Raw genomic sequence first — 25,178 nt, forward strand, 5'->3', positions numbered from 1 at the left:
GGATGCCTTGACCAAACCGCTCGGATCGGTCAAGCCGAAGAGGTTCGCAACCGCGATGGGATTAGGAGAAGTCCAGGGCTGATTCGCGAGGAGGAGTGTTGGCATCCCTATATGCCATTCACATGATGCGCGAGTACACCCCTGTTAGTCTTTGGGTCGTCGATGAACGACGAAGAGAGAGAAAAAGTAAACAACAAAAGTGACAGTTAATTTTCTATAGTCTGTAACAGTTCCCAAATAAAACACGTTGTAAAAAGTACGTTTCCGAGTTCGGTATTATTTTCGCGAGATTTCCCTGCGGTTTTTCGTTGTTTGTGCCTCCTGTCCGCCAACAATGTGGTCTTATTTTCAATGGTTTCCAGCCATTTGACCGAATGTCGTCTGGCCGAACGCCATTTGATCGATTGTCATCTGGATGGAAGGGTGGTTTGGCCGAATGCCGTTTAGAAGAATTGCGAACCTAAAATTAATCAGACAGCTATAACGCTGATATGTAGGATTCATAGGGGCCCAGATAGCCGTAGCGGTAAACGCGCAGCTATTCAGCAAGACCATGCTGAGGGTCGTGGGTTCGAATCCCACCGGTCCAGGATCTTTTCGGGTTGGAAATTTTTTCGACTTCCCAGGGCATATAGTATGTTCGTACCTGCCACACGATATACGCATGCAAAAATGGTCATTGGCACAGTAAACTCTCAGTTAATAACTGTGGAAGTGCTCATAAGAACACTAAGCTGAGAAGCAGGCTCTGTCCCAGTAGGGACGTAATGCCAGAAAGAAGAAGAAGAAGATGTAGGATTCATAAGTGGCTGACTAACACTTAATAATGTTACCGGTCGTTATACTTATCAGTATATAGAGCACCAAGAGAAAGATAAATACGACTTGCTAATTTAGGAAGAAGCTTTGTATTCCGCACATCACGTTAAGACTCTTGGCTGATGAGGGATTTGTTTTTGGGTTACCGACGATATGTTAAAGTTGATTTTTATAATTTCATAAGTAATTTCTCCTTCTTTTAAATATAGGCTATTCTTTCGAGTTTTGCTAGTGTGATTACTATTTACAAATATTCGCTTTAAGAAATATACTGCTTTAACGAATATTTTTATTACACTTGCTTACAAATTCATAAAAGATTTTTTTTTTGTTTGATCATAGGCTTCCAACTTTGATAATTCTTCCAACTTCTATCTCTAAAGTGAATACTGCCGTAATATTTAATAACATTTTAATTAGAGATTTTGCTTTCTTTAAAAAAAACAGCTAGTTTTTCAATTATGCATTATTAGCACTGGTTATTTTTAAAGGTCATCCGTCAACGTAATCATCGTCATCATTGAAAGCTTAACAGCAGTTTTTCTATTCAAAACTAAAATTTATTCGACGAAAACAAGTTTACTTTGTTTCGGTTAGTGAACACATTTTCATGAAAATTTTAAACCAAAAAACTGCTCCTAAAAATTCATAAATTGATGACGGATTCTGCCCCCTTAAACTTTTTGATTGAATTGTAACTACTAACATTTCATTCGTGATCATTCGCGTTGGCATGAAAACATTTTATCACATGAGGTTAATTCTTTTTTTCCAAATTATGCAAAACGACCATTATGCCAAACAACTGCTATGTCAAATTTCTACTGAAACGACTGTATGCCAAACGAGATAGACCCTAATAAAACACATTACGGGTTTTCGGTATCTTGATTTTTATTGGAAGTTGTTATAAGCTAGCGTACAATGATGTTTGAAATATTCGTATATATGGTTGATTCTTAGATTTACACTATCATTTAAAAAAATATAGTAAAATTATGAAAAATGAATGAATGGATGAAACGAAATAGAACTTATTAATCTATGATGAACTCTGGGAATGTATCATATTTTTGTTTTGTAAACTCGTGTTCTACATTCACAAGCAACAGAGTGTGCGAGTATCCCATTGACACCTGCGGTATTTTCATACCCTCACAGCGCGATACGGTTTTTGGAGTAGACGAAGATTTTATCAAATCGCCTAGGCCCTGAAAAAAAATCGAATGGATGTGAATATTCATGAATTTCGAAAAACAAAATAATACAAGTTGTATTTCAATCTAGACCAATAAGATTTTTCAAGTATTTAAAACTCCAATATTGAATCTAAATGAATTGTGCATTTAGTAAGACCATGTGATGGTAGATTACAAGAAATTTTACTTACCAATTCACCATAAGTTGGGGAGGCTCCCCACGATATAAGCGAATCATCGGCTGATATTACAATCGAAGTGTTTGCCACACCAATGCTAGTTATATTCCAGCCCGCTAAATCTTGCACCGGTTTGGGATACATATTGGCTTCTCCAGTTTTCTTGTTCTGCCCGAACAAATATAAAGCGCCAATATCGGTAATCGCAAGGCTGAACGATGATCCGCAAAACACACGCAAAACTTTTCTGTTTTGAATGTCGAAAAACTTGATAAGCCTGAAATTGAAAAAACAAATTGATTTTTTTTACGTTTTGTTATGTTACACAATGTGTTCTAACACGTGATTTCGCTCGTTGGGGTTATTTGTTGAACTATTCTGAACTTTGGCAAAAAGAAAACAATTAGATTGTTTTTTTTTTCTATAATTTGAATCCCAATAGATGGGGTCGAAGAGCCCGTCCTCAATTCACGAAATGTTAACAACAGGGAGGAGGCAGCCCCAAGCTCCCTGTCCAAATCGCTTCATTCGGGTGCCCTGGTAGTTCCAGCCAAACCCAAAATACATACAATAATAGAAATATGATCACGTTGTTTGAAACTTTAACACAAATTTTGTGATATACGTTTTTCATCGCTGAAGCTATACAGAAATGACAGCAAGTAGATTCTATCTACACCATTTCTCGGCCGCGTTTGATAAAATCAATTGTCAGATAGTAGCGGTTGTAAAATTCAATCGTCTCGGTTTCTCTGGATATTTTCTTAGTTGGCTTAATTCCTACTTGAACGACGGGCGACCATTCACCCCTCTACCGGCCCGGTAGTTTCATATTTTACCGCAATAACAATACAGGTCGGACTCGATTATCCGGAGTATCGATTTTTTTTCACTCCGGATAATCGAATCCTGCGGATAATCGAATAACTAAGAAAAAAATTCAAATCTTCGATAAAAGAACTTAAATATTATCTTTTTGTTGTTGTTTTATTTATATGATGCGGTGGCGTAGCCAGAAATTAATTCTAGGAACAGTAGGGGTCTTTACAAGAAAAAAATTTTTTTTTGATAAGCATACACAAAAAAAACACTTTTTCAAACCCCCCTTAGTACGTTCAAAACTGCAAAACCATTCATATTGTATATTGCAATACCAAATTATTTCAGATTTATGCATAAAAATTGAAAAACAAGAATATCGAAAAACAAATTCCGGATAAGTCTGAAATTCCGGATAATCGAATCCCGGATAATCGAGTCCCCGGATAATCGAGTCTCCGGATAATCGAGTCCGATCTGTATTCAAACCTCAAAAACTTTATTGTTTCTCGATATTTTTGCACCATTATTTCACAAGTTCTCAAAAACCTCTTTTAGTTTTAGAATCTGTGTTAATATTCATTGGTCAACTGGATCCTGAGATATTCCGAAATTCTTTGGGGGACCGACGCGTAGCTATAACCCACGTAAATATTTCAGGCTACAGAATTTTTATCGTATCAGGATGTTCACTCTTCGGAACAATACATTTATGAGAGTATGTTGTGAAAAAATGAAGCAATTCGGTGCTTCCATATTAGAGTAACGAGCATTCATGTGTCTGGACCACACTGGCTAAATAAAGATCTTAAAAACTTCAAAAAACATAGTAGGGGGACACGGGGCAGTATGGACACCCTAAGGAATTTTCCTATTTTGACTGTAAATACATGAATATTATACTGTTTTTCATGTGCAGTATGCTTTTTAGAGTTCTTAAGCATTTGTTAAACATTGTTGCAAAATTTTGAAAAAAATATTTCATTTCCAAAAGAAGGTTTAAAAAAAGCTTATATTTGGTAGTCATCATCAAGCTAGCGGGGCAAAGTTGACACCCCCATGGGGCAGTATGGACACCTTAACGTTTATAGGAAAATTGTCCCGCGATCATTCCCAGAACCTCGGAAAATGAAATACACATTCAAGAAACCATAATGATAGTTCACTGTGCCACTGGATACATGATTAAAACCAATATAATAACTTTATCTAGTTTAATGAACAAGAAATATTAAAGATATATTTTGGCGAAGTTATCAACGAAAAAGAGAATCGATGACGAGAAAGCGCTCATATCAATTGAGCTTTTATGAAGGAACAGTAAATTGTTGTTCCTCTATGAAGCTTAATAAAAAATGACATAAATCTATAACAGCATCTTTCAAGCAATCCATCTACCCAAGAATACTTAACCAAGCCGTAATCAAGAATAAGAATCTCCAAAAATCCACCAAACATAAAAAAAATAATAAAACGACCAAGACGTTTAGCAATAAATTACCTAGATCTCCCAAGAAAATATACCGAAAATCTTTTTAGATTAGCTTGCCACCAACCGCTTAGAACCTGCTAAGAAATAAAAAAATCCGCCAAGATTCTTATATAAAACCTACTTGAAGTTTGATTAGTTATCCACTACTTAACTTTTAAGTGGTTTTTCAAAGCACTTTCATTTGCCTGGCAAATTATCGTCTGGATTCCCATTATGATTACTGAAATAATCTCATCAAGAATTTGCCATGAGTCTTAATAGGAATCTATCAAGCTTAGAACCTTGTCGGGAATCCTCAAGTGCCCTTTAAGATTTTTTAATATCAATAATATTTCATAAGATCTCCTTTGAATTTGCTAAATATCATGCCGCCAGAAATCTTTAAAACATCTCACAAGAAATCAATATCATTTGCTAGAAAAAAAAAATGCCAAAAATCTCTCCAACGATTTTTGAATGTTAGGAATACTAGAAATGGTTAACTATTCCTTTAGCATCTTACCAAAAGTTATTCATAATGCGAAGTTTGAGTTGTCAAACAGTCGTGTATCTTTTGTCAACATTTTTCTGTTTTGTCCAAGGAACAAATATTTTTCCCGGTGTGTTCTACAATTTCTCGGGTATTTCCCGTATTTTTCCCGGCCAAATGGAATTCCCGTGTTTTTCCCGCTTTTCCCGGATTTGCCGGATGGATGGACACCCTGGAAATATTGTTTGTATCTGAAGCGTAAAATTATTCGCATATGCAAAGATACAGGGGGTGTCCTTTCTGCCCCGGGTGTTCATACTGCCCCCGGGCCCCCTATTGTAATTTTCAGATATCTCTCAGAATACTTTACCAATTTGTATGATTTTTTTCAAAGTAGCTCCTTATTACATGACATTGAATAGCCCACATTTTATTTTTTCGATAAGTTGACGTGAAACAAAATGGCTGCCGAAGACATTTTATATGGAAAATGTCGGTCCCCCAAGGAACATTGCAATATCTGAAAAACCAGAATCGGGAACACGCGCATACTCGCCGACGTGCTGAAGGACCGCAGCATCGTAGCGTTGCAGGAAGTGTGTTAGAAGGCATCAATGGAGCGAACGTTTAGAGGTAATCATACCATCTACCAGAGCTGCGGCAACACACACGAGCTCCGAACAGCTTTTATAGTGATGGGTGATATGCAGAGACGCGTGGGTGGTGGCTGATCAATGAGAGAATGTGTAAGTGCCCAAGCCACTACGTCACGAGATCTAAACGCTCAGGTTGGGTATTGGAAAGTTCAGCGCCCACCGGCTGACGAACGAAAACGGCATACGACTAATTGATTTCACAGGAAGAAGGTGAGCTGATTGACAGGAAGAGGGTGAGCTGGATGAAGCCCCTCTTGAGGGCTGCTGGAGATCAGTGAAAGCAGACTCCAACAATGCAGCTGAGAGCAACGTCGGGTAAATCCTTCAAAAATTCCGTGAATACCAGGTCCCAACGATCACCTTTTCATCGATTCCAAGGTGGCATACGATAGTATCGACCGCATAGAGCTATGGAAAACCATGGACGAGAACAGCTTTCCCGGGAAGCTCACGAGACTGATAAGAGCGACGATGGAAGGTGTGCAAAATTGTGTGAAAGTTTCAGGCGAAAATTCCAGTTCGTTTGGATCCAGTGCCTGTTGTTCAATATTGAACTAGAAGGTGTTATGCGGAAAGCCGGGCTTAACAGCCGGGGTACGATTTTTACGAGATCCAGTCAATTTGTTTGCTTCGCTGATGATATCGACATTGTCGGCCGAACATTTGAAAAGGTGGCAGACCTGGACACTCACCTGAAACGCGAGGCAGTAAGATTTGTGTTGAATGCGAACAAGACAAAGTATATGCTAGCTGGTGGGGCCGAGCGCGACAGGACTCGCCTAGGTAGCAGTGTTACGATAGACGTGGATACGTTTAAAGTAGTTGAAGAGTTCGTGTACCTTGGATCATTGCTGAAGGCTGGCAATAACGTTAGCCGTGAAATACGGAGGCACATCATCAGTGGAAGTCGGGCCTACAATGGCATCCACAAGAAGCTGCGGTCAAAAAAGATTCACGCCCGCACCCAATGTACCATGTACAAAATGCTCATAAGGCCGGTAGTCCTCTACGGGAATGACACGTGGACGATGCTCAAAGAGGACTTGCAAGCACTTGGAGTCTTCGAACGTAGGGTGCTTAGGACGATCTTGCAGGAAAACGGTGTGTGGCGGCGAAGGATGAACCACGAGCTCGCCGAACTCTACGGCGAACCAAGTATCCAGAAGGTGGCCAAAGCTGGAAGGGTACAATGGGCAGGGCATGTTGCAAGAATGCCGGACAGCAACCCTGCAAAGAGATGCGGCCACGAACCGAGTATTGTGGCCTGAAATTGTTGATTCTGATTAGCTTAATTAGTTAACTAAATAAAGGCAATGAGGGGTAGTACTGGGACTTCTAATCTGCCCCATCAAACACACGTTCCAAAGCTATATGTCGCTAAAATGATCACTGTGTACTCAGAGGCTTCGCTTGACCTAATTATCCACCTGTGCACTACTTACTCTACTTCATCTCCTTTTTCGCAATTTATATGTTCCACAGAGGACAGTTTGGTTTCGTCCGATAGATTTTGCTCCCGGGTTCGCGCGTGTTTTCGTCGCCGGAAACTATTATATTTTTTTTTTCCTGTTTTGGAGCGTCTTGCTGGGTAGTGCTTCGTGAAGCCCAAGCAGGACAGTTCAGTTTTGCGTCGTCCGATAGATTTTGCTCACGGTTTCGCGCGTGTTTTCGTCGCCGGAGAATTTTTTTTTGTTTTTCCTCTTTTGGAGCGTCTTGCTGGGTAGTGCTTCGTGAAGCCCAAGCAGGACAGTTCGGTTTTGCGTCGTCCGATAGATTTTGCTCACGGTTTCGCGCGTGTTTTCGTCGCCGGAGATTTTTTTTTCCTGTTTTGGAGCGTCTTGCTGGGTAGGTATTTGGGAAGGCCCAAGCAAGACGGTTTGTTTTCGGGACGCCAAGAAGTTTTGCTGTCAGTGTCAGTTTTGTGTTCAGTCGAGGATGGATTACCAACTGGTGAGTTCGTTTCATGCTTATGATAACACATTTTTTCTTGAAAGCGTAACTTTTATGTAATATTAAAACAAACTTTGTATGGTTCGTCACTATAAGTGTCGGCATTATGCTTTTTCTTATACAATTTCAATATACATATATTTTTCTCTTTTTGACATTATTAAAAATTATCTTTTGAATTGTTCGACATTGTGAATGTTGACGTATTTTTTAAAACTTCTACCATATCGAGACAAAATGCACAGTAATACTCATATGTAATTTTCAAACAAACTATGTATGGTTCGTCACTACAAGTGTCGGCATTATTCCTGTTTCATATAATTTAAAATATATACATGTAATTTTCAGTTTTCGTCATTGATAAAAAAGTCTTTTGAATTGTTCGACATTGTGGATGTTGACGTATTTTTTAAATCTTATTCCAAAAACTTCTCGAGACAAAAATACAAAACTAGCATTAAATATAAGTCGTATATTTCCCCCTTGTCCATGGATCGCATCACCGACCAGAGGTGACTCCCAGATCTTTTCCTCCCTCACTAATAAACACCCTTCCCGTGGTGATTGTGTAGATGCAGAGGTATTCTCGGTCTCTAGAAGCAACAATCATTACACCCTAACATTCCTTCCCCATCCCAACTGACTGTAAGGACTTGGCCGGCGCCGTTATTGATCAATAATATTAGATCTGCTAAAATTGCACTTCGAGAGTAAGCGGAAACTCCCATCCCTTATTCATTTGGATCCCAGTGCAATTCTTACCAGTTCGGATCAATCACGGAGTAGCAACCATTGACATGTACAGTCAGTCTAAGCTATGCTATGCTATGCTTTTTCGCAATTTATATGTTCCACAGTCACGTTAAACATGGTTGGAAATACTCCTCAACATCATCAGAGTTCGATGGCATACTCAAGAGCAGCGTGCTGCCTTTGCCTCTTTGCGAGGGAGCGAAAAATGTTAAGCAGAGAGTCAACAAAAGATGAGCGAGGAAGATGCAGCACAAAACACAAAAGAGTAAAGAACCGTAAAAAAATAATGCTCTCACAACTCTCCGAGGACTGTCTTGTTCGGGTGGAACACTGAAGAGTTCTTTTGAAGCGTGAATAGAGGTTAGAGAGAGAGAGAGAGAGAGAGAGAGAGAAAGAGAGAGAGAAAGAGAGAAAGAGAGAGGAGAGAGAGAGAGAGAGAGAGAGAGAGAGAGAGAGAGAGAGAGAGAGAGAGAGAGAGAGAGAGAGAGAGAGAGAGAGAGAGAGAGAGAGAGAGAGAGAGAGAGAGAGAGAGAGAGAGAGAGAGAGAGAGAGAGAGAGAGAGAGAGAGAGAGAGAGAGAGAGAGAGAGAGAGAGAGAGAGAGAGAGAGAGAGAGAGAGAGAGAGAGAGAGAGAGAGAGAGAGAGAGAGAGAGAGAGAGAGAGAGAGAGAGAGAGAGAGAGAGAGAGAGAGAGAGAGAGAGAGAGAGAGAGAGAGAGAGAGAGAGAGAGAGAGAGAGAGAGAGAGAGAGAGAGAGAGAGAGAGAGAGAGAGAGAGAGAGAGAGAGAGAGTACCCGAAAAAAACCTCGCATTTTTTGCACTCTCACTCGAATCGCTTGAAGATCTGTGTTGAAAATTGTGAGTTCGGTTTTCACTCCTCACAAAAACGGCAAAATCGCCTCATCTTTGCATCGCAGAGGAGATTCTATCAAATATATGTTTTTTCTCAGTATTTCAATAGAATCAAAACGTTTTATATTTACTTACTGATTGAGTTGTTAAGTTGAATTTATCAATAGTGTTCTACATGGATATTCAGTTTTGTACATATTCTGAATCTACCGTTTACGCACCTAACTTTGCGCAGCTCCAAACTTTGCGCATTTTTAAGAAGCATCACAAAATGATAATTAATCATTGATTTTTTTCAACAATTCTGTTTCAGTATTCGTTTATGTGAAATAAGTATTTGACATACATTTGTTTTCGAAGAAACCTTCGTAATGTTAGTAAATAAACGAAAACTTCATCGTCACACGTATAAACGGTAACTTTTACACCGTCTTAGCACAAGCGCTAAGGAGTGGCTCTGCCAAAAATCAACATTTTTCTTAACAAAAAAATTGTGTTGCGATATATTTGCAATAAAAGGTAATATTCTATAGTAATTCCATGAATTTTCCATTTTTATTTCAAAAAAGCGATGCACAATGTTAGGACCCATTGTTTACATGAGGGTCTTATTTTTTGCGCATTTCCAGCAATTCGTAATGGCACGTAAATACATGTACGTCCTTGCAAATGACTAAAGCTGTCGATCTTATCAGGAATGGCCACTTAATTCATAAGGCAGTGGCTACATGTAATATTCCAGAAAGTACCTTTTGTATGAAGCTGAAGGCAAGGTGTGCATCGAAAAATCTCGAAAAACCCACTGTATTGACGCAGGAGGAGACTTTTACTGTAAACTTGGATAATTGATAGCGGTTGGCTTCCCAGTTGATGGACAATGGTTCAAGTTCCAGTTGTCTAGCAAAAATGGAATTATGGAATATCCGGTACGTATGGCAATAAAAAATAAATAGTGATCGACGATACATCTCCCGAACTAATTGATGCTTTCCATGGGTTCGATGAAGCTTTAGTGGAAAGTAAGGGTCCGTCCATTGAGGGACATCCGCTAAGCAACCTGCAGCTTGAAATACTAATGGACAGTACTGCAAACGAGAAAACTCTCGAGCCCTACCATCAGTTGAAGCACATCACTGCTAAAGACTCTACAAGTTCATCTGGAAATCCTCCACTTCCAGCTGACGACATGTACAACAGAGAAGCTTAAAAAGCTTCCAAATTGTGCGAAATTGAATCGTTCACGACCATCAGCAGTGGATACGAATGTCGAATGTCGATAGTTATTCAAAGAGATGGAATAAAATAAGAAAAACGTTAAACAAAAAAAAAACAACAACATAAAAAAGTTTAGGAATTAGAAAAAAAAACAAGAGAATAAATTATTTAAAGCAACGTACGAAAACAAATAAGCATAAGCTACGTCTGTAAACTACATTGCTCATATTGTAGTCTTGTGAATATATAATAAAAAAATTAAGAGCATAGTAAATCACTATTCGTGGCCACTCTATGTTTGGGGTGGATAAACAAATAAATTAAATTGAAATTCACGGAGAAAAACTCCTGATGAAACTCATATTAGTTGTACCCTTTTTATTTAATACAAAACCAGTAAAAAAGTCATATTATTTGGAGCAAACGTACATTTTAAGGCATGCTAAAGTTAGGAACAATTAATATTTTGCACAAAATATTGTATCACCCTTTGCATTTTTTTATTTTTTTTATGAATAATTTTTATTCTTTTTAAATGATGTGTTCTACTGAAGGGTTAAAAGTCTATCGTTGGCAGAAGTTTGAATAAAAAAATACAATATAAATGAAGCAAAAATAGGATGATAATTTCTTAACTGCGCAAAGTTTGGTGCGTACACGGTACGTTGAAAATTGAACCAGAACCCAAAGTTTCAACATTTTCCGTGCCCTGGAACTATTTGAAACTACAGTCGAATTTCGGTCGTTGCACTATCTTTAGGTGTGCTACCTTTTAATTGGGCTCCCGTTAGTTTTTTCTGTTGACTGTTTAACGAGAAACTTGCAACAACCGAAGCACCTCCATCTTTCATATAACGGAGGTTATTAGAACTAAGTTGGAGGTGATGATTTCGCATTTTGAAAGAAAACATCACCTCCAATCACTAGCGATTTTGCGGTTTGATGTTGACGTTTGATCACGAATAGCCCACCTAAAACGAAGGCAAACGTCATTTTCTGACATAAGACGCAATTTATCAATGTTGGTAGCTCTGGTTTTCTTTTGTTCCATGTTATTTGACAGCTCGAAACTCAGCCCGATTAGTCACAATTAGAAAATCTGTTACTAAGTGGGCTACAGGTTTAGTGCAACGAGTTGACTTGTAGTATGATAATCATTTTTGAATGCCCCTCTGAAAATTTTACTTTATAAGCCGAAACATATCAACAAATCCGCTGCCTGAAAGAGGTGTGCCAAAGTATTGGGAATGTGATAGAGTTTCAATGCTAGTAATGGACCTCTTAGTAGCTAATATTCATTCTCGACGCTTTTCCGCAATGATATCTCAGACGGATATACCGTTTTGTGGAGTCTAACAACAAATTCAATGTCTTTACTTCTGTAATCTAAGTAGCTAAACAAACAAGATATCCCTGGCTACGCCCCGACCATAGTAACTAAGAGTTTGTTATTTTTCATAACTGTTCACTTGCTAATGAACCTCCGTTGAAGTCAGACGCTTTCCAGGCTTATTCAATTCCTATGAAACTGTACCCCATTCTAAGAGGTTATGGGCTTGTCCGGCAAGGATTCGGTGCACGGTATCCCTCAATACCAAGGAGGTCCTGGATTCCATAACTGGAGTTTTCGTGTACTTGCGTACCTGTACGCTATGGGAGTGGGACATACCCTGACGAAGGATGCCCGGAAGAAGCTGCTGAAAAAGCGAAGTTCGACGAGGCGGACAAGAAGGCAAAGTCGTGGTTGATTGGGTTCCTGGGAGATGAGTGCCTGGAGGCGGTACGCGAAGCAAAAACGGCTAAGCATATGTGGCAAGCATTGCAAAAGAGCCATGCCACGAAATCGTTAGCGACGCAGAATCTGGTCCGGAAGCAACTCATGCGCTTGAAGCTACAGGAAGGCGAAACCATGCGGAACCATTTGGTGCGGTTCGACGATCTGATCCGGCAACTACGGAACTGAAGGAACCGGATATGGTGTTAACGCTGTTCGGTACGCTCCCGGAAAGGTATAACCCGTTGATAACTGCTCTGGAGAACCTCGGTGACGATAACACTGCGGAACACGATTTTGTCTCCAGCATCAAAATACCTCTATTTACTCAATTAAGGGTTGCTGAATCCTTTGCCGTTTACAGAAATATCATAGCACGTCTAGTTTTTGAGATATTGATAATTGAAAATGCAAAAATTGGCTATTTCAGCCAACTTGCATGCAAGTTTGCCAGCTTGTAAGGTAATTTATTTGCTTAATTTGCCACAGAATTCAAACTTTATGTTTATAACAATACTTATCATTCCCAGCTTATCATCAACGTTTATAATACTTTTGATGCGGAAAAGTTATTTTTTGATGGTTTAGAAAAGTATTGTATTTTGCCATATAAGATTAACGAAGCATTTTGTATGGAGACTGCAAGCATGTTAAAAAAAATCGGTTTAATCTAAATTTAATCGTAAAATTTCACCCAAAATATATCTAAAATGAAAGTTTAGGTCTGCTTTTGCATGCTCGGTGGATGAGATCAGAAAAAATGTTGATAAAATATACTTAAAATTTCAGGTAAACATCAATGAAACCAATGTTTTATACAACTTTGGTGACGTGTATATATAAGTATTTAGTTTATATTCTGACCATATTGCAATTAAAAAAAAAAAAAAAAAAAACAATTTTTTTGTGTTGATAAAAACGGAATAATTTGTTGACGAAATCGGAACGTGACGAAATCGGAGCGTGACAAAAACGGAACGTGATAAAAACGGAACATACCTGTATTTTCAATTACGATGCATTACAGATTTTCATTTTAGATGAGGCTTATACAATTATTAATCTTCTTTTAGGTCCGTAGGTTATCATTTGGGTGGTACGAGAGAAATAAAAATAAATTAGCAACAACAAAAAATTAAGTTCATTTTAATTTTTTTTATTTAAATTTTGTAATGATTCTTTGCTGGTGCTCAGGAATATCGAACTAAAACTTATTTTTGCGTTTTTCGATAACTGGTAAAATTGACTTAAGGAGTACTTGCTTGTAAGTGTGCAAAATGAAAACTTGTCAACGCGAAAGCAAGATTTCCATATAAACACCATTAGCAATTATCGTCTTCTTCATCTGCTTATTGGGAAAATACAGAAAAACTTTGGCTCATCACATCCCACGAGCCACTGTATTTTAGATCTGCGGTCAAGGCTTACAGAAGTTGCCTAAAAAAATTGTTTCGTCATTCTGGATTTCCCATATAACAGATTAGCTAGATTCGTCCTGAATCAGGTTGTTCTGGAACATCTCGAATCATTTCCATCGGATTCCATTTTCGCATTATCCAAAAGATGATCATCTGGGTCTTTCATGACTGGGACTCATGACTGTAAGCGCATTCCACATCATGACGTGTGTTTTGAGAAAGCATTCAATCCGATACTTGTTTTAATTATGAATCGTGGTTTACGGCCAACCAGCCGAGTGGAAGTTTAACAACTACCGAAAAGCTAAACATTACATATAATTTGCAATTGGATTAGATGGACAAATTGATGTGAAGATTTGCGAAAAAGTTACACGTCTTCTCAGTGAGAATCGAACTCACGACTCCCCGATCTCTAGTTGGGGCGCGTTAACCACTACGCCATGAGAGGACTCATGAACGCAGAAGTTAACCTGAATTCGATTTCAGCTCAATAATCACGTGGTCCTCTTTCGCAAAGTGCACCTCTTTCGGAAGAATTAGATGCCCATCCAAACACAACGCTTTCTATATATATCCAATGCCTAGCCCGAGAGCGCATTGTTTTTTAGATATAGGAATAGCACACTACACTAGCCAGCAACTGCGCTGGCTGAGGTTTCTATTGTGTGGGCTTCCAATGGGTCGCGACGTTCTCAAACGACCGGTTACGGAACATGAGTCCGTTGCTCGATAAATACTTGTTTTAATTATGAATCGTGGTTTACGGCCAACCAGCCGAGTGGAAGTTTAACAACTACCGAAAAGCTAAACATTACATATAATTTGCAATTGGATTAGATGGACAAATTGATGTGAAGATTTGCGAAAAAGTTACACGTCTTCTCAGTGAGAATCGAACTCACGACTCCCCGATCTCTAGTTGGGGCGCGTTAACCACTACGCCATGAGAGGACTCATGAACGCAGAAGTTAACCTGAATTCGATTTCAGCTCAATAATCACGTGGTCCTCTTTCGCAAAGTGCACCTCTTTCGGAAGAATTAGATGCCCATCCAAACACAACGCTTTCTATATATATCCAATGCCTAGCCCGAGAGCGCATTGTTTTTTAGATATAGGAATAGCACACTACACTAGCCAGCAACTGCGCTGGCTGAGGTTTCTATTGTGTGGGCTTCCAATGGGTCGCGACGTTCTCAAACGACCGGTTACGGAACATGAGTCCGTTGCTCGATAAATACTTGTTTTAATTATGAATCGTGGTTTACGGCCAACCAGCCGAGTGGAAGTTTAACAACTACCGAAAAGCTAAACATTACATATAATTTGCAATTGGATTAGATGGACAAATTGATGTGAAGATTTGCGAAAAAGTTACACGTCTTCTCAGTGAGAATCGAACTCACGACTCCCCGATCTCTAGTTGGGGCGCGTTAACCACTACGCCATGAGAGGACTCATGAACGCAGAAGTTAACCTGAATTCGATTTCAGCTCAATAATCACGTGGTCCTCTTTCGCAAAGTGCACCTCTTTCGGAAGAATTAGATGCCCATCCAAACACAACGCTTTCTATATATATCCAATGCCTAGCCCGAGAGCGCATTGTTTTTTAGATATAGGAATAGCACACTACACTAGCCAGCAACTGCGCTGGCTGAGGTTTCTATTGTGTGGGCTTCCAATGGGTCGCGACGTTCTCAAACGACCGGTTACGGAACATGAGTCCGTTGCTCGATAAATACTTGTTTTAATTATGAATCGTGGTTTACGGCCAACCAGCCGAGTGGAAGTTTAACAACTACCGAAAAGCTAAACATTACATATAATTTGCAATTGGATTAGATGGACAAATTGATGTGAAGATTTGCGAAAAAGTTACACGTCTTCTCAGTGAGAATCGAACTCACGACTCCCCGATCTCTAGTTGGGGCGCGTTAACCACTACGCCATGAGAGGACTCATGAACGCAGAAGTTAACCTGAATTCGATTTCAGCTCAATAATCACGTGGTCCTCTTTCGCAAAGTGCACCTCTTTCGGAAGAATTAGATGCCCATCCAAACACAACGCTTTCTATATATATCCAATGCCTAGCCCGAGAGCGCATTGTTTTTTAGATATAGGAATAGCACACTACACTAGCCAGCAACTGCGCTGGCTGAGGTTTCTATTGTGTGGGCTTCCAATGGGTCGCGACGTTCTCAAACGACCGGTTACGGAACATGAGTCCGTTGCTCGATAAATACTTGTTTTAATTATGAATCGTGGTTTACGGCCAACCAGCCGAGTGGAAGTTTAACAACTACCGAAAAGCTAAACATTACATATAATTTGCAATTGGATTAGATGGACAAATTGATGTGAAGATTTGCGAAAAAGTTACACGTCTTCTCAGTGAGAATCGAACTCACGACTCCCCGATCTCTAGTTGGGGCGCGTTAACCACTACGCCATGAGAGGACTCATGAACGCAGAAGTTAACCTGAATTCGATTTCAGCTCAATAATCACGTGGTCCTCTTTCGCAAAGTGCACCTCTTTCGGAAGAATTAGATGCCCATCCAAACACAACGCTTTCTATATATATCCAATGCCTAGCCCGAGAGCGCATTGTTTTTTAGATATAGGAATAGCACACTACACTCAGCCAGCGCAGTTGCTGGCTAGTGTAGTGTGCTATTCCTATATCTAAAAAACAATGCGCTCTCGGGCTAGGCATTGGATATATATAGAAAGCGTTGTGTTTGGATGGGCATCTAATTCTTCCGAAAGAGGTGCACTTTGCGAAAGAGGACCACGTGATTATTGAGCTGAAATCGAATTCAGGTTAACTTCTGCGTTCATGAGTCCTCTCATGGCGTAGTGGTTAACGCGCCCCAACTAGAGATCGGGGAGTCGTGAGTTCGATTCTCACTGAGAAGACGTGTAACTTTTTCGCAAATCTTCACATCAATTTGTCCATCTAATCCAATTGCAAATTATATGTAATGTTTAGCTTTTCGGTAGTTGTTAAACTTCCACTCGGCTGGTTGGCCGTAAACCACGATTCATAATTAAAACAAGTATTTATCGAGCAACGGACTCATGTTCCGTAACCGGTCGTTTGAGAACGTCGCGACCCATTGGAAGCCCACACAATAGAAACCTCAGCCAGCGCAGTTGCTGGCTAGTGTAGTGTGCTATTCCTATATCTAAAAAACAATGCGCTCTCGGGCTAGGCATTGGATATATATAGAAAGCGTTGTGTTTGGATGGGCATCTAATTCTTCCGAAAGAGGTGCACTTTGCGAAAGAGGACCACGTGATTATTGAGCTGAAATCGAATTCAGGTTAACTTCTGCGTTCATGAGTCCTCTCATGGCGTAGTGGTTAACGCGCCCCAACTAGAGATCGGGGAGTCGTGAGTTCGATTCTCACTGAGAAGACGTGTAACTTTTTCGCAAATCTTCACATCAATTTGTCCATCTAATCCAATTGCAAATTATATGTAATGTTTAGCTTTTCGGTAGTTGTTAAACTTCCACTCGGCTGGTTGGCCGTAAACCACGATTCATAATTAAAACAAGTATTTATCGAGCAACGGACTCATGTTCCGTAACCGGTCGTTTGAGAACGTCGCGACCCATTGGAAGCCCACACAATAGAAACCTCAGCCAGCGCAGTTGCTGGCTAGTGTAGTGTGCTATTCCTATATCTAAAAAACAATGCGCTCTCGGGCTAGGCATTGGATATATATAGAAAGCGTTGTGTTTGGATGGGCATCTAATTCTTCCGAAAGAGGTGCACTTTGCGAAAGAGGACCACGTGATTATTGAGCTGAAATCGAATTCAGGTTAACTTCTGCGTTCATGAGTCCTCTCATGGCGTAGTGGTTAACGCGCCCCAACTAGAGATCGGGGAGTCGTGAGTTCGATTCTCACTGAGAAGACGTGTAACTTTTTCGCAAATCTTCACATCAATTTGTCCATCTAATCCAATTGCAAATTATATGTAATGTTTAGCTTTTCGGTAGTTGTTAAACTTCCACTCGGCTGGTTGGCCGTAAACCACGATTCATAATTAAAACAAGTATTTATCGAGCAACGGACTCATGTTCCGTAACCGGTCGTTTGAGAACGTCGCGACCCATTGGAAGCCCACACAATAGAAACCTCAGCCAGCGCAGTTGCTGGCTAGTGTAGTGTGCTATTCCTATATCTAAAAAACAATGCGCTCTCGGGCTAGGCATTGGATATATATAGAAAGCGTTGTGTTTGGATGGGCATCTAATTCTTCCGAAAGAGGTGCACTTTGCGAAAGAGGACCACGTGATTATTGAGCTGAAATCGAATTCAGGTTAACTTCTGCGTTCATGAGTCCTCTCATGGCGTAGTGGTTAACGCGCCCCAACTAGAGATCGGGGAGTCGTGAGTTCGATTCTCACTGAGAAGACGTGTAACTTTTTCGCAAATCTTCACATCAATTTGTCCATCTAATCCAATTGCAAATTATATGTAATGTTTAGCTTTTCGGTAGTTGTTAAACTTCCACTCGGCTGGTTGGCCGTAAACCACGATTCATAATTAAAACAAGTATTTATCGAGCAACGGACTCATGTTCCGTAACCGGTCGTTTGAGAACGTCGCGACCCATTGGAAGCCCACACAATAGAAACCTCAGCCAGCGCAGTTGCTGGCTAGTGTAGTGTGCTATTCCTATATCTAAAAAACAATGCGCTCTCGGGCTAGGCATTGGATATATATAGAAAGCGTTGTGTTTGGATGGGCATCTAATTCTTCCGAAAGAGGTGCACTTTGCGAAAGAGGACCACGTGATTATTGAGCTGAAATCGAATTCAGGTTAACTTCTGCGTTCATGAGTCCTCTCATGGCGTAGTGGTTAACGCGCCCCAACTAGAGATCGGGGAGTCGTGAGTTCGATTCTCACTGAGAAGACGTGTAACTTTTTCGCAAATCTTCACATCAATTTGTCCATCTAATCCAATTGCAAATTATATGTAATGTTTAGCTTTTCGGTAGTTGTTAAACTTCCACTCGGCTGGTTGGCCGTAAACCACGATTCATAATTAAAACAAGTATTTATCGAGCAACGGACTCATGTTCCGTAACCGGTCGTTTGAGAACGTCGCGACCCATTGGAAGCCCACACAATAGAAACCTCAGCCAGCGCAGTTGCTGGCTAGTGTAGTGTGCTATTCCTATATCTAAAAAACAATGCGCTCTCGGGCTAGGCATTGGATATATATAGAAAGCGTTGTGTTTGGATGGGCATCTAATTCTTCCGAAAGAGGTGCACTTTGCGAAAGAGGACCACGTGATTATTGAGCTGAAATCGAATTCAGGTTAACTTCTGCGTTCATGAGTCCTCTCATGGCGTAGTGGTTAACGCGCCCCAACTAGAGATCGGGGAGTCGTGAGTTCGATTCTCACTGAGAAGACGTGTAACTTTTTCGCAAATCTTCACATCAATTTGTCCATCTAATCCAATTGCAAATTATATGTAATGTTTAGCTTTTCGGTAGTTGTTAAACTTCCACTCGGCTGGTTGGCCGTAAACCACGATTCATAATTAAAACAAGTATTTATCGAGCAACGGACTCATGTTCCGTAACCGGTCGTTTGAGAACGTCGCGACCCATTGGAAGCCCACACAATAGAAACCTCAGCCAGCGCAGTTGCTGGCTAGTGTAGTGTGCTATTCCTATATCTAAAAAACAATGCGCTCTCGGGCTAGGCATTGGATATATATAGAAAGCGTTGTGTTTGGATGGGCATCTAATTCTTCCGAAAGAGGTGCACTTTGCGAAAGAGGACCACGTGATTATTGAGCTGAAATCGAATTCAGGTTAACTTCTGCGTTCATGAGTCCTCTCATGGCGTAGTGGTTAACGCGCCCCAACTAGAGATCGGGGAGTCGTGAGTTCGATTCTCACTGAGAAGACGTGTAACTTTTTCGCAAATCTTCACATCAATTTGTCCATCTAATCCAATTGCAAATTATATGTAATGTTTAGCTTTTCGGTAGTTGTTAAACTTCCACTCGGCTGGTTGGCCGTAAACCACGATTCATAATTAAAACAAGTATTTATCGAGCAACGGACTCATGTTCCGTAACCGGTCGTTTGAGAACGTCGCGACCCATTGGAAGCCCACACAATAGAAACCTCAGCCAGCGCAGTTGCTGGCTAGTGTAGTGTGCTATTCCTATATCTAAAAAACAATGCGCTCTCGGGCTAGGCATTGGATATATATAGAAAGCGTTGTGTTTGGATGGGCATCTAATTCTTCCGAAAGAGGTGCACTTTGCGAAAGAGGACCACGTGATTATTGAGCTGAAATCGAATTCAGGTTAACTTCTGCGTTCATGAGTCCTCTCATGGCGTAGTGGTTAACGCGCCCCAACTAGAGATCGGGGAGTCGTGAGTTCGATTCTCACTGAGAAGACGTGTAACTTTTTCGCAAATCTTCACATCAATTTGTCCATCTAATCCAATTGCAAATTATATGTAATGTTTAGCTTTTCGGTAGTTGTTAAACTTCCACTCGGCTGGTTGGCCGTAAACCACGATTCATAATTAAAACAAGTATTTATCGAGCAACGGACTCATGTTCCGTAACCGGTCGTTTGAGAACGTCGCGACCCATTGGAAGCCCACACAATAGAAACCTCAGCCAGCGCAGTTGCTGGCTAGTGTAGTGTGCTATTCCTATATCTAAAAAACAATGCGCTCTCGGGCTAGGCATTGGATATATATAGAAAGCGTTGTGTTTGGATGGGCATCTAATTCTTCCGAAAGAGGTGCACTTTGCGAAAGAGGACCACGTGATTATTGAGCTGAAATCGAATTCAGGTTAACTTCTGCGTTCATGAGTCCTCTCATGGCGTAGTGGTTAACGCGCCCCAACTAGAGATCGGGGAGTCGTGAGTTCGATTCTCACTGAGAAGACGTGTAACTTTTTCGCAAATCTTCACATCAATTTGTCCATCTAATCCAATTGCAAATTATATGTAATGTTTAGCTTTTCGGTAGTTGTTAAACTTCCACTCGGCTGGTTGGCCGTAAACCACGATTCATAATTAAAACAAGTATTTATCGAGCAACGGACTCATGTTCCGTAACCGGTCGTTTGAGAACGTCGCGACCCATTGGAAGCCCACACAATAGAAACCTCAGCCAGCGCAGTTGCTGGCTAGTGTAGTGTGCTATTCCTATATCTAAAAAACAATGCGCTCTCGGGCTAGGCATTGGATATATATAGAAAGCGTTGTGTTTGGATGGGCATCTAATTCTTCCGAAAGAGGTGCACTTTGCGAAAGAGGACCACGTGATTATTGAGCTGAAATCGAATTCAGGTTAACTTCTGCGTTCATGAGTCCTCTCATGGCGTAGTGGTTAACGCGCCCCAACTAGAGATCGGGGAGTCGTGAGTTCGATTCTCACTGAGAAGACGTGTAACTTTTTCGCAAATCTTCACATCAATTTGTCCATCTAATCCAATTGCAAATTATATGTAATGTTTAGCTTTTCGGTAGTTGTTATTCAATCCGATGTTTTTTTATCTGGTGATTCATCCATGGACATACAGTATACTATGCGTAACTCGCTCGATATCGAGTTATAGAATTTGTAGTAAATGTGGGTTTTCATGGATACCTCGATGGTCCCTTGACCCAAAATTACCCTGATTTTGTGTTTTTTAACACGATTTTATTTCCCTAACTCGATAGTCGCCTTAATATCGAGTTACGGAGAGTTGACTGTACTACAATAACTATTTTTTTACGTCCAAGGAACATAAATAGCAAATAAAACAACCAGTGCATTAATAACAATGAGTGTTTTAGTAGTTGTCGAACGAGCGGATGAACATGATGGGACTGGTATGCAAATACATTTGTATATTATATTGTATATAATCGCATAACAGTCTCGCTACGATTTTTGTGTACTTTAAAGCAAATTTTCAACTTAAATTCAAAAGAAATTTATTAGTTTTTTCCGTGTACTCAACAAACAGTGATATGTAGAAATTTAACACATTTTAGGCCAAATAGAGACTCAAAATGGAGCGAAATTGTTTCCACATTTCAATCGTCTTTTTCTCAGTTTGTCGTTTTCCAACATGGGACTGTTGTGCAAAGAGGGGCAGTCTCTGGTTTGGTTTCATTTACAAAACTGTTCGAATATCTGTATTTATGCACATTAAACCAAATATGTTGCCTGAAACTGCTGACTAACAATGCAACCAAAGTTCTCCCGGTGGATTTTTATAGAAATAAGGTTGCTTTGAGTGTTAATTTTATGTTTTTCTCTAGGGGGTCCATAATACGCAAAGGGTCCATAACTGGCATCGACTCCCTATATTTCACAAACGAATATTATTTTATGGTGCACCTTCACATTGACACCGTCAAACCCTATGATCCAGGGCAGGGGATAGAAACATAATACAGATTTTTTTTTTTTTTGTATGGTATTCAGTTGGAGCTGCTCAATACTCAGACGGACTAGGCAATGGCGCCCACATGAACACTGTTTTTTATTAGTATTGTGACGTGGTAGTTTTTGAAAAGTACCCATATTCCCTTGCTTCTGAGAAAAGGAAGCATTATGAAAATCAGCAGCTCCATTAGAATTTGTTTGAAATAGTAGTGCATTACTAATACTGTCTAGTGGAAATGGTTTTGAATAATTTTTCATTCAAGTGCTATTCTGATTACTATTGTCTTTTACGTAAGATTAGAGTCTTAAATGTCAAGTGTCGTCAAGTCTTAACAAAATTAGGCTGTTTAGTAGTAGTTCTAGTTAATTTCATTTTTTGTTGTTAAAAGTATTTATTGGTCATTACGTTCATATATCCTTAAAGAAAAAAGTCGCTTTCCTTGTCTGTTCAACAATTTTTCGAAACTAGCAAGTGTGCCCTAATGATCGATCTCAGCGTCTTACTTTCCATAGTCATTTTTATAGTGTATATTGAAGAGTAAAGTTACCTTAGGATTCTATTACAGTCTCCTACAAGATTCACTTTTCGGTGGAAAATGCAATGCTTCACAACGCCTACTTTCTACCTGTAAATTTTGCGAAAATGAAGCTGGAATTAGATTATTTATACCGCTGTTACAAAAGAGGTATTTCTTATTATGGCAATGTAAAAACCATATTAAAATAAGATTGTCGCCACTTATTTCTACTCAGTGAATCTACTAGTCATTTTCCTAAGAGTTCCTAAATATTCCCTACGTCGTATATGATAACGATGTATCTAGCTAGCTAATAGTAAGAGTGGCTACGGATCATTCTGGTTAGCAAAAGGCAAACTGAACGTCACCAATAGTATTAATGTCCACTTCGAATAGATTAATTATTTGAAATGGGCATCAACTCTATCAATGACGCAGAATGTCCGTTGGATCACATCCGAGATATTATTGCGTCTATGCCATATGAATTATGACGCGGCTTTAAGCAAAAAATGCCAAAATGTCATACCACTACTACAGGTTACGCCTTTGGTTTCCATCATATGGGCTAATGGATTATGCCCTCCCATCGCGGCAAGGTCGCATAACCAAGGGGAGGGTAGAAACATAATACAGATTTTGTAGTAAAATTCTTAAGGCTAAGTAGCCCGTCATTCGTTTTGGCAACAATCATGACTTTTCAGCTTGCATTTCAAAGTGATAAAACTCAGTCTTGATAGTTTATATTGACTTTAAAAAGTATGACTGTACGCGCTTACATGCATAAAGTATACTGATACTTTTTCAGCTGTGTCAGTGCAAAACAACTGAAAAACAAAATTTCAAACTGGTTTAAACTTATTCTATATTCCAGTCCAGAGCAATGTACGCATAGATTAGTATTTACCTGGGTACCATCTCGTCTTTTTGTTCAGCATGTCCAAGGCGACCAATTCCTCCAAATCCCCAACTGAACGCTCTATTCTTAGAATCAATTGCAACCTGAAAATACAAGTAATCTTAACATACATCATCATCATCATGAATCTATACCAGCAAATACCGTGTGATTGTTACCGCAACTGAAGTCTACAATTTTAACGTCATCTATCGGAGTTACATGTCCATCTTTAGTCTTTTCAACATACAATACAATTTTCTTCGGGGAAGTTTCAAAATGAAATGACATTTTTGTGGACGTGACGAAATACTTTCCCTCTGTATTATGTCCCAGCTGTCCATATTCAGGCAACCCAAAGGAGTACACGTTACCTTTTATGTCTAATATCATTGAAAATTCAGCACCGCAAGCGACTTTAATTATTGGGGGGCCAGCATAGTTTAATCGGGTCGCTTTCAATATTGTCGGTTGTGTATTACCAACACCACATTGACCGCTCTTATTGTCGCCACATGCGTACACGACTCCGGTGTCACTTAAAAATAATGTATGATTCCGTCCACAAGCTGCTTGAATGACATTTACTTCTTCCAGTCCAGTAACAGGTGTTGGCTTTTCGAATGTTCTCAACTCAGATTGGCCCAACTGACCAAACTGATTACGTCCTAAAATATGGATTAAACAAAAATAAAACAATAATTGAAGTAGTGCAAAATTGTGCAAACAAAAAATCGGATTTGAATTCAGTGAATTTGTAAACACAATAAAGGCAAGAGGTAGCGGCTAAGTATTTCTGAAACAGGATATTGAGGGACAAATTGCGATTTTTTGCATTGAGAAATTTAATTTTGATCAACTCAAATTCACAGCATTGATTGATGTAATGATTCGAAAAATATGACGGAAATTGTTAAGCCTCTAATACCCAAATTTTTATTTTCGTTTCAAATATCATTTTCGCTATCTAAAATCGATCTAAACACGTTTTGGACAATGATTTATTTTTGTTCGCAAATTTATGAATTTTAGTCTTAGATTTTTCTAATTTTTATTTTTGAACATTCCTATCCTTTTTCATTTCTTCTTGAAGCCTCTAATGCGTACCGATTATTGGTAAAAAATTTTTGCAGTCCTGGAAAATTAAAAATTCTTATTTTTTGCTGACACTTATATTATTTCCCGTGTAAGTAATGGAAAAATCGATTGGAAATTGTTTCAATTCTTCAGTGATTGTTGATTGTAGAAAAATATGAAATATACTAATTTTTGTATTACAAGTTAAATTAGATACATGTTAGAAAATAAAATAATTTTTTAAAATGTAGATGTGTCAAAAGTTGAGATGATGTGTCAAAAGTCGTATTATACATTACTAATATGCGTGTTATAGCCCATGGTTTAAACCAAAATCATTTTGTTTTACGAAATAAGAAAAAATACATAACACTTTAAAAGGTATCCCGGCTAAAGCCAACGGTATTAGAGGGTTAAGTCAAACAGTCTATTATACTACAGATGAAGTTCTATTCCACGCGATTTTTTCAAAACTGAGTGTTTAATCCTTTGCAGGCGGTCGCGCCTTCCTTAGCCAAGTGGTTAGAGTCCACGGCTACAAAGCAAAGCCATGCTGAAGGTGTCTGGATTCGATTCCCGATCGGTCCAGGATCTTAATGGAAATTTTCTTGACTTCCCTTGGTAAAGAGTACCTGCCACATGGTA

General features: G+C 39.5%; 1 protein-coding gene across 2 annotated transcripts in view; it reads right to left on the bottom strand.

Moving 5' to 3' along the window:
* Positions 1-1,695: 1,695 nt before the first annotated feature.
* Positions 1,696-25,178, bottom strand: part of LOC5570801 (protein RCC2 homolog) — a 61,707-nt gene continuing 38,224 nt past the window's right edge. Inside the window, exons 4-7 of one of the 2 annotated variants that reach the window (XM_001653256.2) lie at positions 23,622-24,124; positions 23,466-23,560; positions 2,210-2,474; positions 1,696-2,030 (exon numbers count right to left, since the gene is read on the bottom strand). In XM_001653256.2, coding sequence (XP_001653306.1) covers positions 1,857-2,030; positions 2,210-2,474; positions 23,466-23,560; positions 23,622-24,124 — 1,037 coding nt within the window. In that variant the 3' untranslated portion in view covers positions 1,696-1,856. The remainder of the gene's footprint in view (positions 2,031-2,209; positions 2,475-23,465; positions 23,561-23,621; positions 24,125-25,178) is intronic. The other variant, XM_021849823.1, reaches the window with a different exon arrangement.

The sequence above is a fragment of the Aedes aegypti genome, chromosome 3, assembly GCF_002204515.2.
Source record: "Aedes aegypti strain LVP_AGWG chromosome 3, AaegL5.0 Primary Assembly, whole genome shotgun sequence".
In the NCBI taxonomy this organism is placed as follows: domain Eukaryota; kingdom Metazoa; phylum Arthropoda; class Insecta; order Diptera; family Culicidae; genus Aedes; species Aedes aegypti.